The 20,091-nt window shown below is 35.7% G+C and overlaps 1 protein-coding gene across 1 annotated transcript in view; it reads right to left on the minus strand.

Annotated features, from left to right (window-relative positions):
* Positions 1 to 20,091, minus strand: part of TEX11 (testis expressed 11) — a 247,613-nt gene that overhangs the window by 127,968 nt on the left and 99,554 nt on the right. Inside the window, exon 14 of the mRNA XM_049643926.1 lies at positions 206 to 357. Coding sequence (XP_049499883.1) covers positions 206 to 357 — 152 coding nt within the window. The remainder of the gene's footprint in view (positions 1 to 205; positions 358 to 20,091) is intronic.

A 20,091-nucleotide genomic window follows, 5' to 3' on the forward strand; every position in this document is an offset into this window, starting at 1 on the left:
TATTTCTGCTTAGTTTCTCATTCTAGCTTGCTGAACATGTGGAATCTGAATCCATGAGGTGTTACAGTTCATGGCGATTAGGGAGAAAAAAAGGAAGTTAGAAAAATGAATCCTCTGACCTAAGAATTTTGCCACTGTTCTGACATCTATCTAAGAATTATATGTATGTTAACACCTTTCTAAAACCTGCAGAAACCCTACTGACCTATAATGATTTCTTCAATCTTCTCCTTGGCAAGCAGTTCTTCCTTTCTTTGTAAAAGCATGTCAATGTGGAGCAGTAGAGCTTTTCCAATATCTTCTGATGACTTAAAACGTTCACAGATAATCTTCATTAAATCAAACCCAACAAATTCTCTGTTCGATGAAACACAATTTTATTTTATTTTATTTATTTATTTTTTTTTTAATTTTTTTTTTTCAACGTTTATTTATTTTTGGGACAGAGAGAGACAGAGCATGAACAGGGGAGGGACAGAGAGAGAGGGAGACACAGAATCGGAAACAGGCTCCAGGCTCTGAGCCATCAGCCCAGAGCCTGACGCGGGGCTCGAACTCACGGACCGTGAGATCGTGACCTGGCTGAAGTCGGACGCTTAACCGACTGCGCCACCCAGGCGCCCCAATGAAACACAATTTTAAATGGCATGAATAGAATAACTGGTTTTAGATCAATGGGACTATTGACAGTGAGCAAAACATGCAAGATAAAACTGTATCTGAGCTTAGGTAATATAATTACATGTCTAAATAAGCCAATTTGTTAACAATAAATTATTTAGGGGCACCTGGGTGGCTCAGTTGTTTAAGGGTCCGACTTCGGCTCAGGTCATGATCTCATGGTTCATGGATTTGAGCCCTGCGTCAGGCTCTGTGCTGACAGCTTGGAGTCTGAAGCCTGCTTCAGATTCTTGTCTCCCTCTCTCTCTGCCCCTCCCTCACTCATACTCTGTCTCTCTCTTTTTCAAAAATTAATAAACATTAAAAAAAACAAACAATAAACTATTTAATTCAATTTCAGTTTAATTTATTCAGCCACAAACATTTTCTTGTCATGAACACCTACAGTCAAATAATCATCTCTCTCCTAATGTCTAATTTATGCTTTTGCCTCCAGAACTAATGCCAATTTATAAAAATTGGAACATGAGATCAAGCAAAGACACATGAACTGACATTAGAAATTTACTAGTCCCTTGTGATGAGAACTTTTGGGATCTACTCGCTTAGCAACTTCCAAATATACCATACAGTAGTGTTAACTACAGTCATGTTGTATGTAATACCCCCAGTATTTATTTACCTTATAATTGGAGGTTTGTGCATTTTGACCACGTTAGGCCATTATGATATACTTTATTTTTTTTTAATTTTTTTAACATTTATTTATTTTTGAGAGACAGAGTACGGACTGGGGAGGGGGAGAGAGAGAAGGAGACACAGAATCCAAAGCAGGGTCCAGGCTCTGAGCTGTCGGCACAGAGCCCAATGCGGGGCTCGAACCCACAAATCGTGAGATCATGGTCTGAGCTGAAGTCAGATGCTTAACTGACTGAGCCACTCAGGTGCCCCTATGATATACACATTAAACTTACACAGTGATGAATGTCAATTATATCTCAATAAAACTGAAAGAGAAAAAAAGAAATTTACCAGTTCCCTCTGCCAACAGCTCCTTTAAAAAGTTTATTTATGCTTGATCACACAAATAGTACACCAATATATCTGGATTATTTAAAAATGCAAACAGCTCACGGATTAGAAGATGTAATATTGTTAAGATGCCAACACTACCAAAGCAATCTACAGATGTAAATGTAATCCCTACTGAGGCGCCTGTGTGGCTCAGTCAGTTAAGGGCCCAACTCTTGATTTTGGCTCGGGTCATGATCTCACGGTTCTGATTTCTAGCCGGGCACGGGGCTCTGCGCTGACAGCACAGAGACTGCTTGGGATTCTCTCTTTCCCTCTTCCTCTGTTCCTCCCCCGGCTCACATGTGCTCTCTATCTCAAAAATAAATAAACATTTAAAAAAAATAAATGTAATCAATCTCTATGAAAATCCCAATGATGTTTTTTTTTTGTTTTTTTGCAGAAATGGAAAACTCCGCCCTAAAATTCATATGGAATTACAAGGGACTCCAAAGAGCCAAAACAAACCTGAAACAGAAGAACAAAGCTGTAAGACTAGCAATTCCTGATTTCAAAATTTACAACAAAGGTAATCAAAACAGTGTGGTACTGGCATAAAGACAGATATATACACCAATGGAACAGAACAGAGTTCAGAAATAAAATGCCTCACATATAATCAAATGATTTTCAACAAGGGTGCTGAGACCATTCAGCGGAGGAAAGAACAGTCTTTTCAATAAATGATCTTGGGACAATTGGATATCTGTATGCAAAAGAATGAAATTGGACATTTATATTATACCATATACAAAAATGAACTGAAAATGGATCAAATGACCTAAACAGAATAGATAAAGTATAAAACTCTTAGAAGAAAACACAGGGCTGGATGGCTTAGTTAGTTGAGCACCTGACTCAATTTTGGCTCAGATCATGATCTCACCGTTAGTGGGATCAAGCCCCAACATCAGGCTCTGTACTGACAGTGTGGAGCCTGTTTGGGATTCTCTCTCTCTTGCCCCCCTCTCTCTGCCCCTCCCATGCTTGTGCATGCTCTCTCTCTCTCTCTCCCTCTCTCAAAATAAATAAACATTAAAAAGAAGAAAATATAGGGGAAAATCTTCATAACACTGGATTTGGTAAGAATTTCTTGGATATGATACCAAAATCACAGGCAACAAAAGCAAAAATAGATAAACTGGACTACATTAAAATTTAAAACTTTTGTGTAACAAAGGATACAACAGAGTAAAATAAGCTATCTATGGAATGGGAGAAAAAATTTCAAATCATATCTGATATGGGATTAATATCCAGAATATGTAAAGAACTCCTAAAACTCAACAACAAAAAAAGCAAACAACCTGATTTAAAAAATGGTAAATAGGGGCGCCTGGGTGGCTTGGTCGGTTAAGCGTCCGACTTCGGCTCAGGTCATGATCTCACGGTCCGTGAGTTCGAGCCCCGTATCGGGCTCTGTGCTGACAGCTCGGAGCCTGGAGCCTGTTTCAGATTCTGTGTCTCCCTCTCTCTCTGCTCCTCCCCTGTTCATGCTCTGTCTCTCTCTGTCTCAAAAATAAATAACGTTAAAAAAAAAAAGATTAAAAAATGGTAAATAACTTGAAAAGGCATTTCTCCAAAAAAGACATACAAGTGGCAACAATCACATGAAAAGATAATCAATATCACAAACCATTAGTGAAATGCGAATCAAAATTACATTGAGATGCCACCTTACACCCATTAGGATAGGTGCTATCAAAAAAAAAAAAAAATAACAAGTGTTGGTGAGGATGTAAAAATTGGACATCTTGTGCCACTGTTGGTGGGCATGTAAAATGACATAGCTATTATGGAAAAAAATATAGCAGTTCCTTAAAAAATTAAAAATAGAATTTCCATATTATCCAGTAATTCTGTTTTGGGGTATAAACCAGAAATAACTGAAAGCAGGGTCTCAAATAAATATTTGTATATCCATTTTCATAGCATTATTCACAATAGCCAAAAGATGGAAGTAACCTAAGTCTCATCAACAGCTAAATGGATAAATGAAATGTAGTATATACATACAATGGAATATTATGCAGGTTTTAAAAGGGAGGGAATTCTGACACACGCTACAAAATGGTTGAATTTTGAGAACATTATGCTAAGTGAAATACACCAGTCAGAAAAAGGCAAATATACTGTATAATTTCACTAATATAGGGTACTTATACTAGTCCTTCATAGAGACAGAAAGTAGATTAGTATATACAAGGGGCTTGGGGAAGGGGGACTCAGGAGTTATTGTTCAGTGGGCATAGAGGTTCGGTTTTGCAAGATGAAGAGAGTGCTCTGGAGATTGGTTGCAAAACAATGTGAATGTACTTAACAATAGTGAATTGGACACTTAAAAATGGTTAAGATGGTAAATTTTATGTTATGTGTATTTTACAAAAATTTTAAAAAATTTAATAAAAAAGTACAAACAACAAAGATAAAGCTTACATTTCCTTGGACCCCTACCCTGTACCAGCCCCTTGCTAAGAGGTAGACACTTGTAAGATTAATAAGTACCTTCTTTGGGCCTTCCCTGGTACATTTATATGTCTGTACTTAAACATAGTTTTTACAATATATAAATGACATATTACATATACTTTGCTTTTTTTTCTCTCAATACCATGTCTTAGAGTTCATCACATATAGATTTACCTTATACTTTTTAATTCCCACATAGTATTTTTATAGTATAGAGATAACTTACTTTTCTAATCTATTCCTCTATTGATGGTATTCAGGATGTTTTCAATATTTCACTATTACAAGCAATGTTCCAGCAAATATCCTTGTAAACATGCGAGGTACCACATTTAAATACGAAGGAATAAAACTGCTGAGTATGAGCACTTTAAATTTTGATCCCGTCAATTTGTCCCCCAAAAGAATGGGTGCTGGAGAAGCTGGCAACTTGGAAATGTCAATCGGTGCATATAAAAATTTAAATTCCCACCAGCATCACCTAATATAATGAAACTTTGGTTTTGGCCAATTTGATTGTCAACCATCTCAAATCACAAGGCTTTACCTAAAAGTTCTGCTTGGTTTTTATTTATTTAAATTTTTTTAGTTCTGCTTGATTTTTAAACTTTCACTATCCCTTTTCTCCTAGTAGTCTCCTTAACACCTAAAAAGAGGAAAAAGAAAAAAATTGATATCCAAGTATCAGAAGATAACTATATAGATATGAATCATGTAACATAGATTTCTTTTTTACACAGAAATCTATAGGAAAGAAAACCAGAACTCCCAATTTGGCTTTTCCTGTCATCAATTCTGGAGAAAAATAATTAAAAAACTATTAAAATCATTCTCCCCATGAAAAACCCAAATTTTCTTCAAACATTACAAATGAAGAATATTTAATGGCATGATACAAGATACTGTTCATAGAAAATGCATAAAGAGAGTCAGTCATGAAAGTAATGAAAGGTTACAAATATTGAGTATTTGTTCTATGCTAAGTAGTGCATTAAGCACCTTATACACCCTATCTTATTAAATTTTCATAGTAACACCATAAAGTGTGTTGCATCATACTCATTTTGCAGTTGAGGCTCAGAAATCCAGAAAATAGACACAAAAGCAGCATGCAGGATTTGCAGCCAAGTCTGTTTACCCCAGAGTTTTTCCCATTTTATTCTGACTTCCTTTGAAAATAATATTCAGGGTCACAATAACAATGGTGATAGATATGATTCGAAGGAAAATTATTTAACTCCCCTATTAAATGTTTTCAATAACTTAAGTTACCTATAAATCATTTTACTTGAGTCCTCTTCCGCCCATGAGATATCTGTACAAATGCTAAAGATGTGGTCAAAATAAATGCTGACAATTAGGATATAATAAAGTCATATGAACTGCTGCCAGGAATATGCTACCATATACAAACTCTCCATCTACAGAGTGAGGCAGACAGGGTGGGTCAGGCCTTCCACATTTCTTTAAGCCCTTTCACTCACCCAACCAAGCTGCTCAGGGCTTTGACAACTCAGAACTTAACAGCAAATCCAGGCTATTTGTTGCCTCTACCAGATCCACGCTTTCAGCAACTTCCCCTTCTCTCTACAGACTCAGCCCCTATCCACAGGCCTTGTCTCTTAGTGTCAGCTCTTAGGAATCTGTTACCTGGGCATGATGTCCTCTCTAGCTTTCCCTGGAGCCCTCATCCCTTCAGGGATCTGAAGGAGAAGGAAAGGCTCCTCAACAACCCCTCCTGAAAGCCAATGGCCCTTTACTTTCTTTTTTTCTATGTGAATAAACCATTAGCTGTAAAGGAAAACGAGTATTTTACCAAAATATAATTGAAAGAAGAAACAATTGTTGGGGGGAAAAGATACAGTAAAGGAGAAAAAAACTAGAATGCATTATTATATTAGAATAAAAAAACCAAAAAACAAGATTTTGAGGCTGAAAAACTAGAGAAGCAATTCAGGTAATGGAATAAAAATGTAGATAAATACATATATAGAATCTTGAAACAGGCACATTAAAAAGGACTTGGAAATGCTACTTTACAGAAATTACAGCCTTAGGGGTATATACCCATCAGTTATATGTTTATGTTTGGTAAGAATATATACATCAGTAAATGACACAGTGCAGAAAAGAGTACACATAGCAAAGCTGAGATTGCCTATTATTAGAAAGCCCTGCTTGCACACAAGAAACAACAGGTGTTGGCAAGGATGTGGAGAAAGGGGAACCCTCTTGCACTGTTGGTGGGCATGCAAAGTGGTGCAGCCACTCTGGAAAACAGTATGGAAGTTCCTCAAAAAGTTAAAAATAGAACTACCTTACGATCCAGCAATTGCACTACTAGGTATTTACCCAAAGAGTACAAAAATACAAATTCAAAGAGATACATGCACCCCAATGTTTACAGCAGCATTATCTACAATAGCCAAATTATGGAAACAGTCCAAGTGTTCATTGACTGATGAATGGATAAAGAAGAGGTGGTATATATATGCAATGGAATATTGCTCAGCCATAAAAAGAATGAAATCTTGCCATCTGCAACTATGTGGATGGAGCTAGAGTGTATTATGCTAAGCAAAATAAGTCAGTCAAAGACAAATACCATACGATTTCACTTGTATGTGGAGTTTATAAAACAAAACAAAAGATCATAGGGAAAAAAGGGAGAGGCAAAACCAAAAAACAGACACCTAACTATAGAGAATAAACTGATGGTTACCAGAAGGGGATGGGTAGGGTGAAATAGGTGATGGGGATTGAGGAGTGCACTTCTGATGAACACCAGGTGTTATATGTAAGTGTTGAAACACTAAATTATACACCCAAAATTAATATTGCATTGTATGCTACCTAACTGGAATTTAAATGAAAACTTAAAAAAAAAAGAAAGGCCTGCTGGCAAAGTTGGCCCTTGGCTGAGTTCCCTACACTGATATAAAACTTTCCCTTAACAATAAGGGTGACTCACTGTGCCTGGACTGTGCAAACAAAATGGTTTATACTGAACATCTACTTCCCTTCTGGGTGTCTGGAATCTTGGTATGTGCTAGGGAGGGGTACTGTAAAGCCTTAGGGACTTAGTCTCTAATGAGCTGCCTGATAACGGTTCACACGTGTTGTCATACTCATTGCTAGAAGAATTAAGCATGTCCTGTGCAACTCTATTGGGAAGGAACTCTTGGAAGCTTGTTCCCAGTGTCCTTCAGACTTTGGTCCTAGTGCCTTTTAGCTTTACTTTTCCTGACTGTGCTTTGTAGCTTTTAGTTGTTAAGAAAGCTTTGCCATGGAGGCACCTGGGTGTCTCAGTCAGTTAAGCATTCAGCTTCAGCTCAGGTCATGATCTCGCAGTTCATGGGTTCAAGCCCCATCTCTGGCTCTGAGCTGACAGCTCAGAGCCTGGAGCCTGCTTCAGATTCTGTGTCTCCCTCTCTTTCTGCCCCTGCTCCATTCATACTCTGTTTCTGTCTCTCAAAAATATACATTAAAAAATATTCTTAAAAAAGAAAGCTTTGCCATGATTATTACTAGCAAAAAAGAAGATATAAACCTACATACACACACACACACACACACACACACACACACACCTGCAAAGCACAAGAAGCAAAACCGGTTAGAACTAAAAGAAGAAATAAGTCCACAATTAGAGTTGGAGACTTCAACACTCCCTTTCAAAAATTCACAGAACTAAACAAAAACCAGTTAAGATACATACTCATCAACTAACAGGATCTGACATTTACAGTAGACATCATCAAACAGTAGCAGAATACACAATCTTTCCAAGTGTCCACAGAATATATACTGAAATAGACCATATTCTGGGCCATAAGACAAACCTTAAGAAGCTTAAGTAAAAACATACAGTATGTTCTCTGGTAACACAGATCAGATAGAAATCAGTACCAGAAAGATAACCGAGTTAAACTGAAAACAATATACCAAAATTTGTGGGGTGCAGATATAGCAGCACTGACAGGGAAGTTTTTTATCCTTAAAGTCTTACATTAGAAAAGAAAAAAAAGTCTCCCAATCAGTAAGGTAAGCTATCACTGTGAAGAAACTAGAAAAGGAAGAACAAATTAAACCTCTTAAAGTAAGCAGAAATAAGTAAATAATAAACATAAGAGCAGAAATCAATAAAATTAAAACAAAAAATAGAAAAATCAATAGATCTAAAAGCTAAAGTTGGTTCTTCAAAAAATGTATATTAACAAAAAAAAGACACACAGATGGTCAAAAGATACATGAAAAGATGCTTAACATCATTCATTATCAGAGAAATGCAAATCAAAACCACAATGAGATATCAGCTTACACTTGTCAGATGGCCAAAACAAAAAGACAAGATAAAAGTGTTAGTGAGGATGTTGATAAAAAGAAACCCTCATGCACTGTTGGTGGAAATGTAAACTGGTACAGCCACTGTGGAAAACAGTATTGAGATTTCTCAAAAACTTAAAAATAGAAATACCATATGATCCAATAATTCTACTACTGGGTATTTACTCAAAGAAAACAATAACAACTCCAGAAGATGCATCCCTGTGTTTATTGCAGCATATTTTACAATAGCCAAGTTATGGAAGCATCTTAAGTGTCCATAAACAGATGAATAGATTAATATATATGCAATGGAATATTAAGCAGCCATGAAAAAGAATGAGATTTTGCCATTTGCAACAACATAGATGGGCCTACGGGGTATTAAGTTAAGTGAAATAAGTCAAAGACAAATACTGTATGATTCTACATGTGGAATTTCAAAACAGAAAAAAATGAATAAATAAACAAAAGAGGGGTGGGTGAATGGGCAAAATGGGTGAAGGGGAATAGGAGATACAGGCTTCCAGTTGTGGGATAAAGTCATGGGAATAAAAGGAACAGCATCAATATAGCCAATGATATTGTAATAGTTTTGTATGCTGACAGATGGTAGCTACACTTGTGGTGAGCAAAGCATAATGTATAAAGATACTGAATCACTATGCTGTACACCTGAAACTAGTTTAACATTGTGTGTCAAATTTAAAAATGAAAAAAATATATATATATATTATATGAAATTGACAACCATCTAGCAAGACTGAGAAATAAAGAGACCAGATTCAAATTACTAGTATCAGGAATGAAGCAGGGGATATTACAGACCTTCCATACATCAAAAGGACAAGAGGATACTATGAGCAATTCCACATACATAAATTTAATAAGTTTGATGAAATGGACCAATTCCTCCCAAAGCAACAAAACTAACACAATTCACCAGTGAAATATAAAATATATAATTTGAATAACAACATATTTATAAAATATATAAAATTGAATAACTACAACTATTAAGGAAATTGAATTTGTAATTTAAAAACTCCTGTAAAAGGGCCGCCTGGATGGTGCAGTCAGTTAGGCATCTAACTTTGGCTCCGGTCATGATTTCACAGTTTGTGGGTTTGAGCCCCACACTGGGCTCTCTGCTGTCAGTGTGGAGCCTGCTTGGGATCTTCTGTCCACCCCGCTCTCTGCCCCTCCCCTGCATGTGCTCTCTCTCTCTCTCTCAAAAATAAATAAACATAAAAAAAATAAAAATAAAAACTCTTGAAAAAAATAAAAAATAAATAAAAACTCCCGAAAAAGATGTTTCAGAACAAAACAGTTTCACTGAGGAATTCTACCAAATATTTAAAAAAGAATTAACAAAAATTCTATAAAATATCTTCCAGACCTAATAGAGAAGCAAACACTTCCCAATTCATTTCATCAAGACAATATTATCCTGGTAACAAAGTCAGACAAAGGCAGTACAAAATCAGAAACTATAGACCAATTTCCCTCACAAATACAGATGCAAAGATCCTTAACAAATATTAACAAGTAGGAAAAAGCAATACATTCAAAGAAGTAACACCATGACCAAGAGGGTTTACTTCAGGAATGTAAGACTGATTAGCATTTGAAAAATAATCATTGCAATTTACCATATTAACACAGTAAGGAAGAAAGATCACATGCTCATATCAACTTATACATAAACAGGATTTGACAAAACTCAATACCAATTCGTGATTTTAAAAAACTATCATCTCGAAAAGGTGAAAATAGAAGGCCACTTTCTCAACTTGATAAAGAACATCTACAATAAATCTACAGCTCTCCTCATACTGAAAACACACCCAACTACAGCAAAATATACCTTATTCTCAAGTACACACTGAACATTTGCCAAAATAGATTATCCTCTGGGCTATAATACAAGTCTCAGTGTATTCAAAAAAATTCAAATCATACAAAGTATATTCTCTGGACACATAGAATTAAATTAGGAATCAATTAACAGAAAGATCTTTAGGAAAATGCTCAGATATTTGGAAACTAGCACACTTCTAAATAGCCCATGGGCTAAATAAGAAAATCAAAAGGGAAATTTGACGGTATTTTGAATTGAGTAAAGATGAAAAAACAACATTTAAAATTTGTGGGATGTTGCTAAAAGGTGATACTTCATGGAAAATTAATAGTAGTAAATTCTTACCCAAAAAAAGAGAAAGTTCTCAAATCAATCATATCATCATCTATCTTAAAGAATTCTAAGAACAAGAGCAAATATAACCCAAAGTAAGCACAATAAAGAAATAAATAAACTTCAAAGCAGAAATCAGTGAAATGAATAGCTATTTCCTTGAGATCAATAAAATTGGAAAATCTCTAGCCAGACTAATCAAAACAAATGAGAGAATGTACAAATTACCAATAACAAAAACAAGAGGGTTGACATCACTATAGACATTTACAAATGTTAAAAAAAAAAGTTAACAAGGGAATATTATAAAGAACTATCTGCCAATATATTTGACATCTTCAGTGAAACAAATTCCTTAAAAGACTCAAATTATGAAATCTCACTCAAGAAGAAATCAGTAACATGAATAACACTATATCTATTAAAGAAATTGTGTATGTAGTGAAAAACCTTGCCACCAAAGAGACTTCCAGGCCCCAAAATTTCTCTATTTAATTCTACCAAATCCTTAAGGAAGAAATAATATTAATTTATTTCAGAAAATTGACAGGGAGGTTGTACTTGTCAACTTATTCTATGAGGCCAGCATTAACCCTGATACAAAAACCAGATACATAAATTATAAAAAAATAAAACTACTAATCAATATCTGTCATCAACATACATGCAAAAATTCTAAACAAAATTTTGCCAAATCAAATCCAACAATATATAGTGCTCACTTCGGCAGCACATATACAAATTCAACAATATATAAAGTATAATATATCATAACAAAGTGGGGTTTATTCCAAGAATGAACATACAAAAATTAAGTCAAATGGATCATAGACTTAAATGTAAAACCTAGAGCCAAAAACACTTCTGACAGAAAACATAAGAGAAATTATTTGTGACCTGGGTTAATCAAAGATTTCTTTGATAGGACACCAAAGCCTCCATACGAGAGAAAAATTGATAAACTAGACTTCATCAAACTAAAAACTTCTGTTCTTCAAAAAAGTCTATTAAGAGAATACAAATCCAAACCACAGGCAGAAAATATTTGGAAATCATATATCTAATAAGAGATTGGTTACAGAATAAAGAACTCTCTAACTCAATATTGAGAAAACAACCCAAATTTTTACATGGGCAAAAGACCTGAACAGACACTTCACAAAAACAGGGTGCACAGGTGACAAGCATATGAAAAGATGATCAACACTATTAGTTATTACAAAAATGCAAACTCAAGCCACAATGAGATGTCATTCTGTACTTACTGAAATTAAAAACGCTGAACATTCTATGTGTGGGCCAGGATGTGGAGGAACTGACACTTTTCATACGTTGCTGGTGGGAATGTGAATTGTTACAGCTACTTTTGAAAAGAGCCTAAAAGTTTCTTAAGAAGTTAAACATACACTTACCATCCAATCCAGCCATTTCACTTCTAGGTATTTACTAAGGAAAAGTATATACCCATATAAAAACGTGTATGAATATTCATAGCAATTTTATTTGTAACAGACCTGAACTGAAAATAACCAAAATGTTTTCATCAACAAATGAATGGATAAACAAATTGCTATATATCCATACAACAGATTACTACTCATCAACAGAAAGGAAAGAACTATTGATAGACATAGTAACATGGATGGATCTAAGGTAATTATGGTGAGTTAAAGAAGCCTGACTAAAAGGAATAAATACTCTGATTCCATTTATACAAAATTCTGGAAAATACAAACTAATCTATAGTGACATAAGTGATCAATAAATGATCCAATGGTTGCCTGGTAAAGAGGAGGTGGCAGGGGGAGGAGGCATTATAAAAGGTCACAAGGTGGGCGCCTGGGTGGCTCAGTCGGTTAAGCGTCCAACTTCGGCTTGGGTCATGATCCTGTGGTTTGTGAGTTCGAGCCCCCCGTTGGGCTCTGTGCTGACAGCTCGGAGCCTGGAGCCTGCTTCGGATTCTGTGTTTTCCTCTCTCTCTGCCCCTCCTCTGCTCATACTCTGTCTCTCTCTCTGTCTCTCAATAATAAATAAATAAATGTTAAAAAAATTTTTTTAAAAAGTTCACATGGAACCACTTGGGGGTGATAACTATGTTCATTATCCTGATTGTGATGATGAGTTCATAACTGTGCATGCATGTATGTATGTAAATACACACATATGTATATCCATGCATGTGTGTATATACACACGTGAAAACATATTCATCCTATGTATACAAAAATGTATGTATATACAAATGTGTGTCTATACATGAATATATAGTACATATCATTTATATATGTCAATATTTATTGAATTGTGCACTTATTTTAAATATATGCTGTGAATTATATGTCAATTACACCTCAATAAAGCTGTTGTTTAAAAAATAAGAAAATAAAGGATATTCAGCATTAATTTTTAAATTTTTTTTATTTTTGATAGACAAAACACAAGTGGGGGAGGGGCAGAGAGAGAAGGAGACACAGAATCCGAAGCAGGCTCCAGGCTCCGAGCTGTCAGCACAGCCCCGACACGGAGCTGGAACTCACAAACCGCAAGATCAGGACCTGAGCTCAAGTCGGACGCTTAACCCACTGAGCCACCCAGGTGCTCCAGTATTACTTTGCATAATTGCTAGAAGTGGATGGGAAGGCCAGCTAGAACTGTCATTACAAACTCACTGCCACCTTGCACAGAGAACCCTGAAGATTGCTCTAAAAATACTGTTACATTTCTAAGGAATGCTCTACTTATTTACAGATAATATCAAGATCTCTGCTCCCTGGAGTTAGTTTCACACACAAAAAAAGGATATGTAAGCCAAATATAATGAACTGTGAGAATTTGCTATGTGTTAGAAATATAGGATATAACTGATTCCTTAAAGTATTAGGAACTACAAATTGTTATAATGCTAGTAGGTATATAGACATCACTGATCTTCTGGTTTAATAGTAACAATAATTTTCCATTTAAGGGTATAAATAATCTACACATAGAAAGTAAACTTTTCATTGAACACTAATTTTAGGCTACACCTGAAGAACCTGGCTTTGGCTGCAATTATTTGCTTTGCAGTTGAAAAAACCCACTTAGCAATCTAGTTGATCTGGCATTACAGTGTCCCCCCAACCTGTAGCTTTGCCATATGTAACCTTTAAAGATATGTATCCAGTATAGTATTTTTTTGTCTGTGTGTTATGTGACCATCCTATTTATGATTGTTAGGCTTTAGCTCACAGACCAGCAGCTAACTGAGAATCCTGCAACCACAATTTAGAGCTAGAAAGAACCCTAACGTTTATTTATTCCAACGTCCTCTAACCCCTCATTAACAGAAGCACTAGAGGCTTTGGTTTTCTACTGCTGCTGTAACATATTATGACAAATTTAGCAGCTTAAATCACCCGTTTATTATTTCACAACTCTGTAGGTCAGAAATCTAGGCAGGCTCACCCGGGAATTGTGCTTAGAGTCTCACAAGGCCAAGTCAAGGTATTGGCTGGCCTGGGCTCTTATCTGGGGGGCTCTAGAGGAGAATCTGCTTCTAGGCTTATTCGGGTATTGGCAAAAAATCAGTTCTGTAAGGTTCTGGGGACTGAGTCTCATTTTCTTGCTGGCCTTCAACTGGGATTTGTTCTCAGCCCCTCGAGGCCACTTGAATTCCTTTTGAACACTGTGCTTTGAATGTATCTGACTTCACCTTCTGCATACCTCTTCTGCTTTTAAGGGCTCATGTGATTATACTGGGCACACCCAGATAATCCAGGATAATATCCCTATTTTATATTCAACTGATTAATAGCTTTATATGCATAATTCCTTTTGCCTTGTAAGGTAACAAATTAAGAATCCCAAGAATTAGGTTATGGATGGGCCTTAGGGGCCCATTATTCTGCTTTTCAAAGGCCCTGAGAAACTAAATGATGCGTCTGAAGTCATTCAGTTAGTAGCAGGGACTCATTCCAATACACTACACGTTGTCTCTTGCTGACATATAATCATTGCTCATGCTAAATAGCATTTTAGTAATCATCAGTTCAATGCTTGTAAATGGGCTCACTGTTAGTAAAAGTGTCCTGTAATTTACTCTTATGCACAACTCACAAGTGATGCTCATAAAACTGCTTAACAAGCTAAATGTAGCATCTCAATCATGTCCAGTACTACTAGCCTTATATAAAATGGTAAACATGGGGGCGCCTGGGTGGCGCAGTCGGTTAAGCGTCCGACTTCAGCCAGGTCACGATCTCGCGGTCCGTGAGTTCGAGCCCCGCGTCAGGCTCTGGGCTGACGGCTCAGAGCCTGGAGCCTGTTTCCGATTCTGTGTCTCCCTCTCTCTCTGCCCCTCCCCCGTTCATGCTCTGTCTCTCTCTGTCCCAAAAATAAATAAAAATAAATAAATAAATAAATAAATAAATAAATAAAATGGTAAACATGAATTCTATTCTGGAGACACATGGCTCAACTTGAAATAAAGTATTAGCTCCAATAATTCTTCAAAATTAATAATAGCCAAAATCTATCGAATGTTTACTATGTCCCATGAATATTACATGAATTACTGTACTTAATCCTCAGACATATAGGTATGTTCCTTCTATACACAATTTGTTCAAGGATTTTTTTTATCATGAAAGGATATGGTAACTTGTCAAACACTTTTTCTGCATCTAGGGAAAATCATGATTTTTTAAATTTATATGCAGTTGAGATACAATATTGTATTAGTTTCAGATGTACAATATAGTGATTATATACATTACAAAGTGATCACCATGCTAAATCTAGCTACCATCTGTCACTATATAATGTACTACATATCATTAACTGTATTCCCTATGCTGAATATTGTATCCCTGAGTCTTATTTATTTTATAATTAGAAGTTTGTATATATTTTTTTTGAAGTTTTTATATTTTAAACTCCACCTATTTTCCCCATTCCTCACATAAAAAATCATGATTTTTATCTTTCATTCTATTAGTGTACTGTATCACATTTACTGTTTTGCATATATTGAACCATCCCTGCATCCCAGGGATAAATCCCACTTGGTCATGCTGTTTAGCCATTTTAATGTGTGTTGATTTCAGTTTGCTAATATTTTATTGAGAATGTTTACATATATATTAAGACTATAGGTCTATAGTTTTCTTGTATCTGGCTTTGTTATCAGGGTAATGCTGGCCTAGTAAAATGAGTTTTGAAGTGTTCCCTCTTTTCATTTTTTTGGAAGAGTTTGAGAAGTATTGGTATTAATTTTTCTTTGAGTATTTGGCAGAATTCACCAGTCAAGCCTTCTGATCCTTGGCATTTCTGTGTTGGGAGGTTTTTGATTACTGATGAATCTCCTTACTCATTATTGTTCTGTTCAGATTTTCTATTTCTTCCTCATTCAGTCCTGGTAGATTGTATGTTTCTAAGATTTTATCCATTTCTTCTAGGCTATCCAATTTGTTGTCATATAATTGTTCATAATATTCTCTTATAATTCTTTATATTTGTGTGGTGTCAGCTATAATGGATCCTTGTTCATTTCTTTTTTAAAAAATTTTTTTTAATGTTTATTTATTTCTGAGACAGAGAGAGACAGAGCATGAGTAGGGGAGGGGCAGACAGAGAGGGAGACACAGAATCAGAAGCAGGATCCAGGCTCTGAGCTGTCAGCAAAGATTCCGACACGGGGCTCGAACTCACAAACCGTGAAATCATGACCTGAGCCGAAGTCGTTCACTCAACCAACTGAGCCACCCAGGCACCCCTCCTTGTTCATTTCTGATTTTATTTGAGTCTTGTCTCCTTTTTTCTTAGTCTAGTTAAAGTTGTATCAATTTTGTTTATCTTTAAAAAAAAAACTCCTCTTCATTTCATTATCTTTTCTATTGTTTTTCTGGTCTCTACTTCATTTATTTCTTCTCTAATCTTTGTTACCTCCTTTCTTCTGACAGCTTTTAGATTAGTTTGCTTTTCTTTTTCTAGTTCCTTGAACTATGAAGTTAGGTTGTTTATTTGAGATCTATTTTCTTAATATGTGCATGTATTGCTATAAACTTCCCTCTCAGAACTGTTCTTGCAGCATCCCACAGATTGGGGGGGAGGGGTGTTTCCATTTTCATTTGTTTTGAGATATTTTTTATTCCTCTTTTGATTTCTTCTCTGACCCATTGGTTGTTTCAGAGTGTGTTAATTTCATACTCCTGTTGAACATTTGTAGATTTTCCTGCTTTCCTCTTGTTGCAGACTTCTAATTTCATACCATTGTGGATGTAAAAGATAACTAGTATGATTTCAATCTTCTTAAATTTGTTAAAATTTGTTTTGTGATATTATCTATCCTGGAGAATATTCCATGTGCACTTGAGAAGAATGTATATTCTGCTGCTGTTGGATGGAATGTTCTTCTATAAATGTTTATTGGGTCCATTTGGTCTAACATATGGTTCAAGCCCAAAGATTCCTTGTAGTTTTCTGTCTGGATTGCTGAAAGTAGGGTACTGAAGCCTGCAATTATTATTTGTCAAGTCTTTCATTTCCATCACTTCCTTCCATTTTCTATACTGGAAGGTCTGAGAACAAGATTCCTTATTTGTATAGTTTATGGCAAGAACTTTTTAAAATAGTTCATGGCTTTACTGTGGAAATGTTTTAAAAAAAAAAAGATAGGTCCTGAAGATAGTGTGGGACTGGCAAATTAGTTACTAACATGGTTGGGAAAAAAAGCATATATAGCAAGAGAGCACAGTAACTCAAAACAATGTAATTCTAATGCCAAATATGTAGGTAAGAATAATTTTATATTTATAATCATCTACTTACTAGGCCCTCTTTGGTGACACCAAAATATTCCGTGATTGTATTTGTTTCATAATTATGAGCTATTCTTCCCCATCAGGCAATGATCTCCTTGAGACCAAGGACTATATATTATTTAATTTTTGTATTTTTAATGCCCAGCAACAAAATTGCTAGTACATAATAAGAACTCAGATGGGAAAGAATGAATTCCCACTACTATCAACCTGACTCAAGTTCTTATCACTTCATATGTGAGCTACCTGCAATGATTCTTAATTGATTTTCCTACCTCTAATCTCACCCCAGTCAACTTCTTGCATATGTTTTCATTAGCACGTCACTACCTTTGAAAACCTCCAGTGGGTCCTGATTTGCCTACAGCATAAAGTCCTTTAATTTGATTTTCAAGGATTTTCACAAATGACTCCAATGTACCTAACTTTATATCTCATTACACCTTTTATATAAAATGTATGCTACAGCCTCTCTGATCCATTAGTCATCATATTCTGAACAGATGACGCTGTCCTCCTATCTACTCACTACAAATGTCCTTAACTCCTCCTTTCCACTTTATTAAATTCTCTCCCATCTTCAAAGCCCAGCTGAAGTCTCACGTTCAAAGAACTCTTTCTGACGTTCCCAGTCTATAATGATCTATGCCTCTTCTGAATTCCTATACTAATTTGGCAGTTATCCCCATTTACTATGTGCTATCTTATATTGTTATCTTTACACATACACTCTTTCCAATAAGGCTTGTAAGTTCCCTAAAAGAAGTGCCTATGCCTTCCATATGCTGCTCTTTACATAAAAGATGCTAAATTGGACTAAATTAATGTCTCTAAACCTGCCTTGTGCTCACATTTTTGCTCACTCTAATCTTCCTGCCAGGAATTCCTAATTCATTCACCTATACAAATCTTATACATTCTCTAAGTCCCTATCTCCTCCACTTAGCATTCTCTGATCAATGGAGCCTACAGTGATCTTTCGCTCCCCCTTCTAAATTTATATAGGATTTATCACCTATACCATGCATTTCTCATTTCCTGCATTTTATTGTCAGTTAACTGATCATATATATGCTTAGCTTGCTGTGGCAGATTGTAAATTCATTAGAAGAATGTCTATTTCTTTTTTTAATTTCTTTAAATGTTTATTTATTTTTGAGAGAGAGAAACAGAGCACAAGCGGGGGAGGGGCAGAGAAAGAGGGAGAGAGAATCTGAAATAGGCTCCAGGCTCTGAGCGGTCAGCACAGAACCTGATGCAGGGCTCGAACTAACAAACCCTGAGAGCATGACCTGAATCAAAGCCAGTCACTCCACAGACTGAGCCACCCAGGTGCCCAGAGGAATGTCTGTTTCTTATGTTTCTTTTTATCTCCAACCAGACCCCATACAACATGCTGCATCAGGCAAAATTTTTGTTGATAAAATGAACTTAAATGTATCCAATGTGCTAAGGAAAATCCAACTCTTGTCTCCAAGAAGCAATAAACCTTAAAAATCCCTTCAATTCCTCTTCCCATCTCAAGTACCCTAAAACCAAACCCCCGGGGGGGAAGAAAACACATAAACCAATGATCCAAACCACATACAGTGAAGATGCAAGAACTGAATACATATTCTGTACCACCTTCCTTTCCTATAAAATGGAACTATTTTTTCTAACAATAAACTCATTAAAAATTTTTATTAGAATAAACAATTCTAACAGATTCCCTACAAAGTATGTTGTTTGGATACTTGACCTGAAATGGGAGAGGAGATGAAAGATCTATGGTGATAATTCTTGCCAACAGAGAGCTTTGACAGTGGCTGTTAGGTGAGAATATCCATGCAAACATGATTAAATTAAATCCCAAGAGCCAGTGATGTTTGCTTTTACTTCCTAGTGTCTGGTGATAACCTTTTAGATCTATCCCAGGAAGGAATTAGTGTTGAGAGTATTAGGTCTTCAATATTATATCTGTCTCTTTCTCCAGATTTTCAGGATATTATCTCACTCATCTCAGCATGCCATTTGTGCAACCCATTCAAGAACTTGTTATTATATTATCAGAAGAGTAAATTTCATTTAAATGTATGATTTAAAAAATATGCTGCATCCCCAAATATAACTTTATTATATATTAGAGCCAAAAAAATTTTTAGAGGTAAGTCATTTTTATTTTATAATGTTAATCCATGGAAAAATAATATTTACTGTATTAAATTTTTTCTAAACAGAACTTTTCTGGAATTCATTCATTGTGTAGAATTGAGAGAGCTCTAAAAATTTTATTGTAATATTCAACAGTGAGTTCAAAAACTGTTGATAAAACATCAGGTCTTTTATAATAGGAAGGTTGAGAACAAAGTAGTTAATCTGCAAGGTTTTTTGGTCTTTCTTTTTACTTGAACCTAAACAAACTGCTTTCCCTATATCTAATTCTGACTTCCAAAAATTCTGATCTTGACTTTAGAAGCTTGATTTTGCTTCTCTCTATTCTTCTTTTTTTTTAGTTTATTTATTTATTTTGGGAGAGAAAGAGATGGCATGAGCGGGGGAGGGGCAGAGAGAGAGGGAGACAATCCCAAGGAGGCTCTGCACTCTGAACACAGAGCCCTACACAGGGCT

Source organism: Panthera uncia, chromosome X, assembly GCF_023721935.1.
Source record: "Panthera uncia isolate 11264 chromosome X, Puncia_PCG_1.0, whole genome shotgun sequence".
NCBI lineage: Eukaryota > Metazoa > Chordata > Mammalia > Carnivora > Felidae > Panthera > Panthera uncia.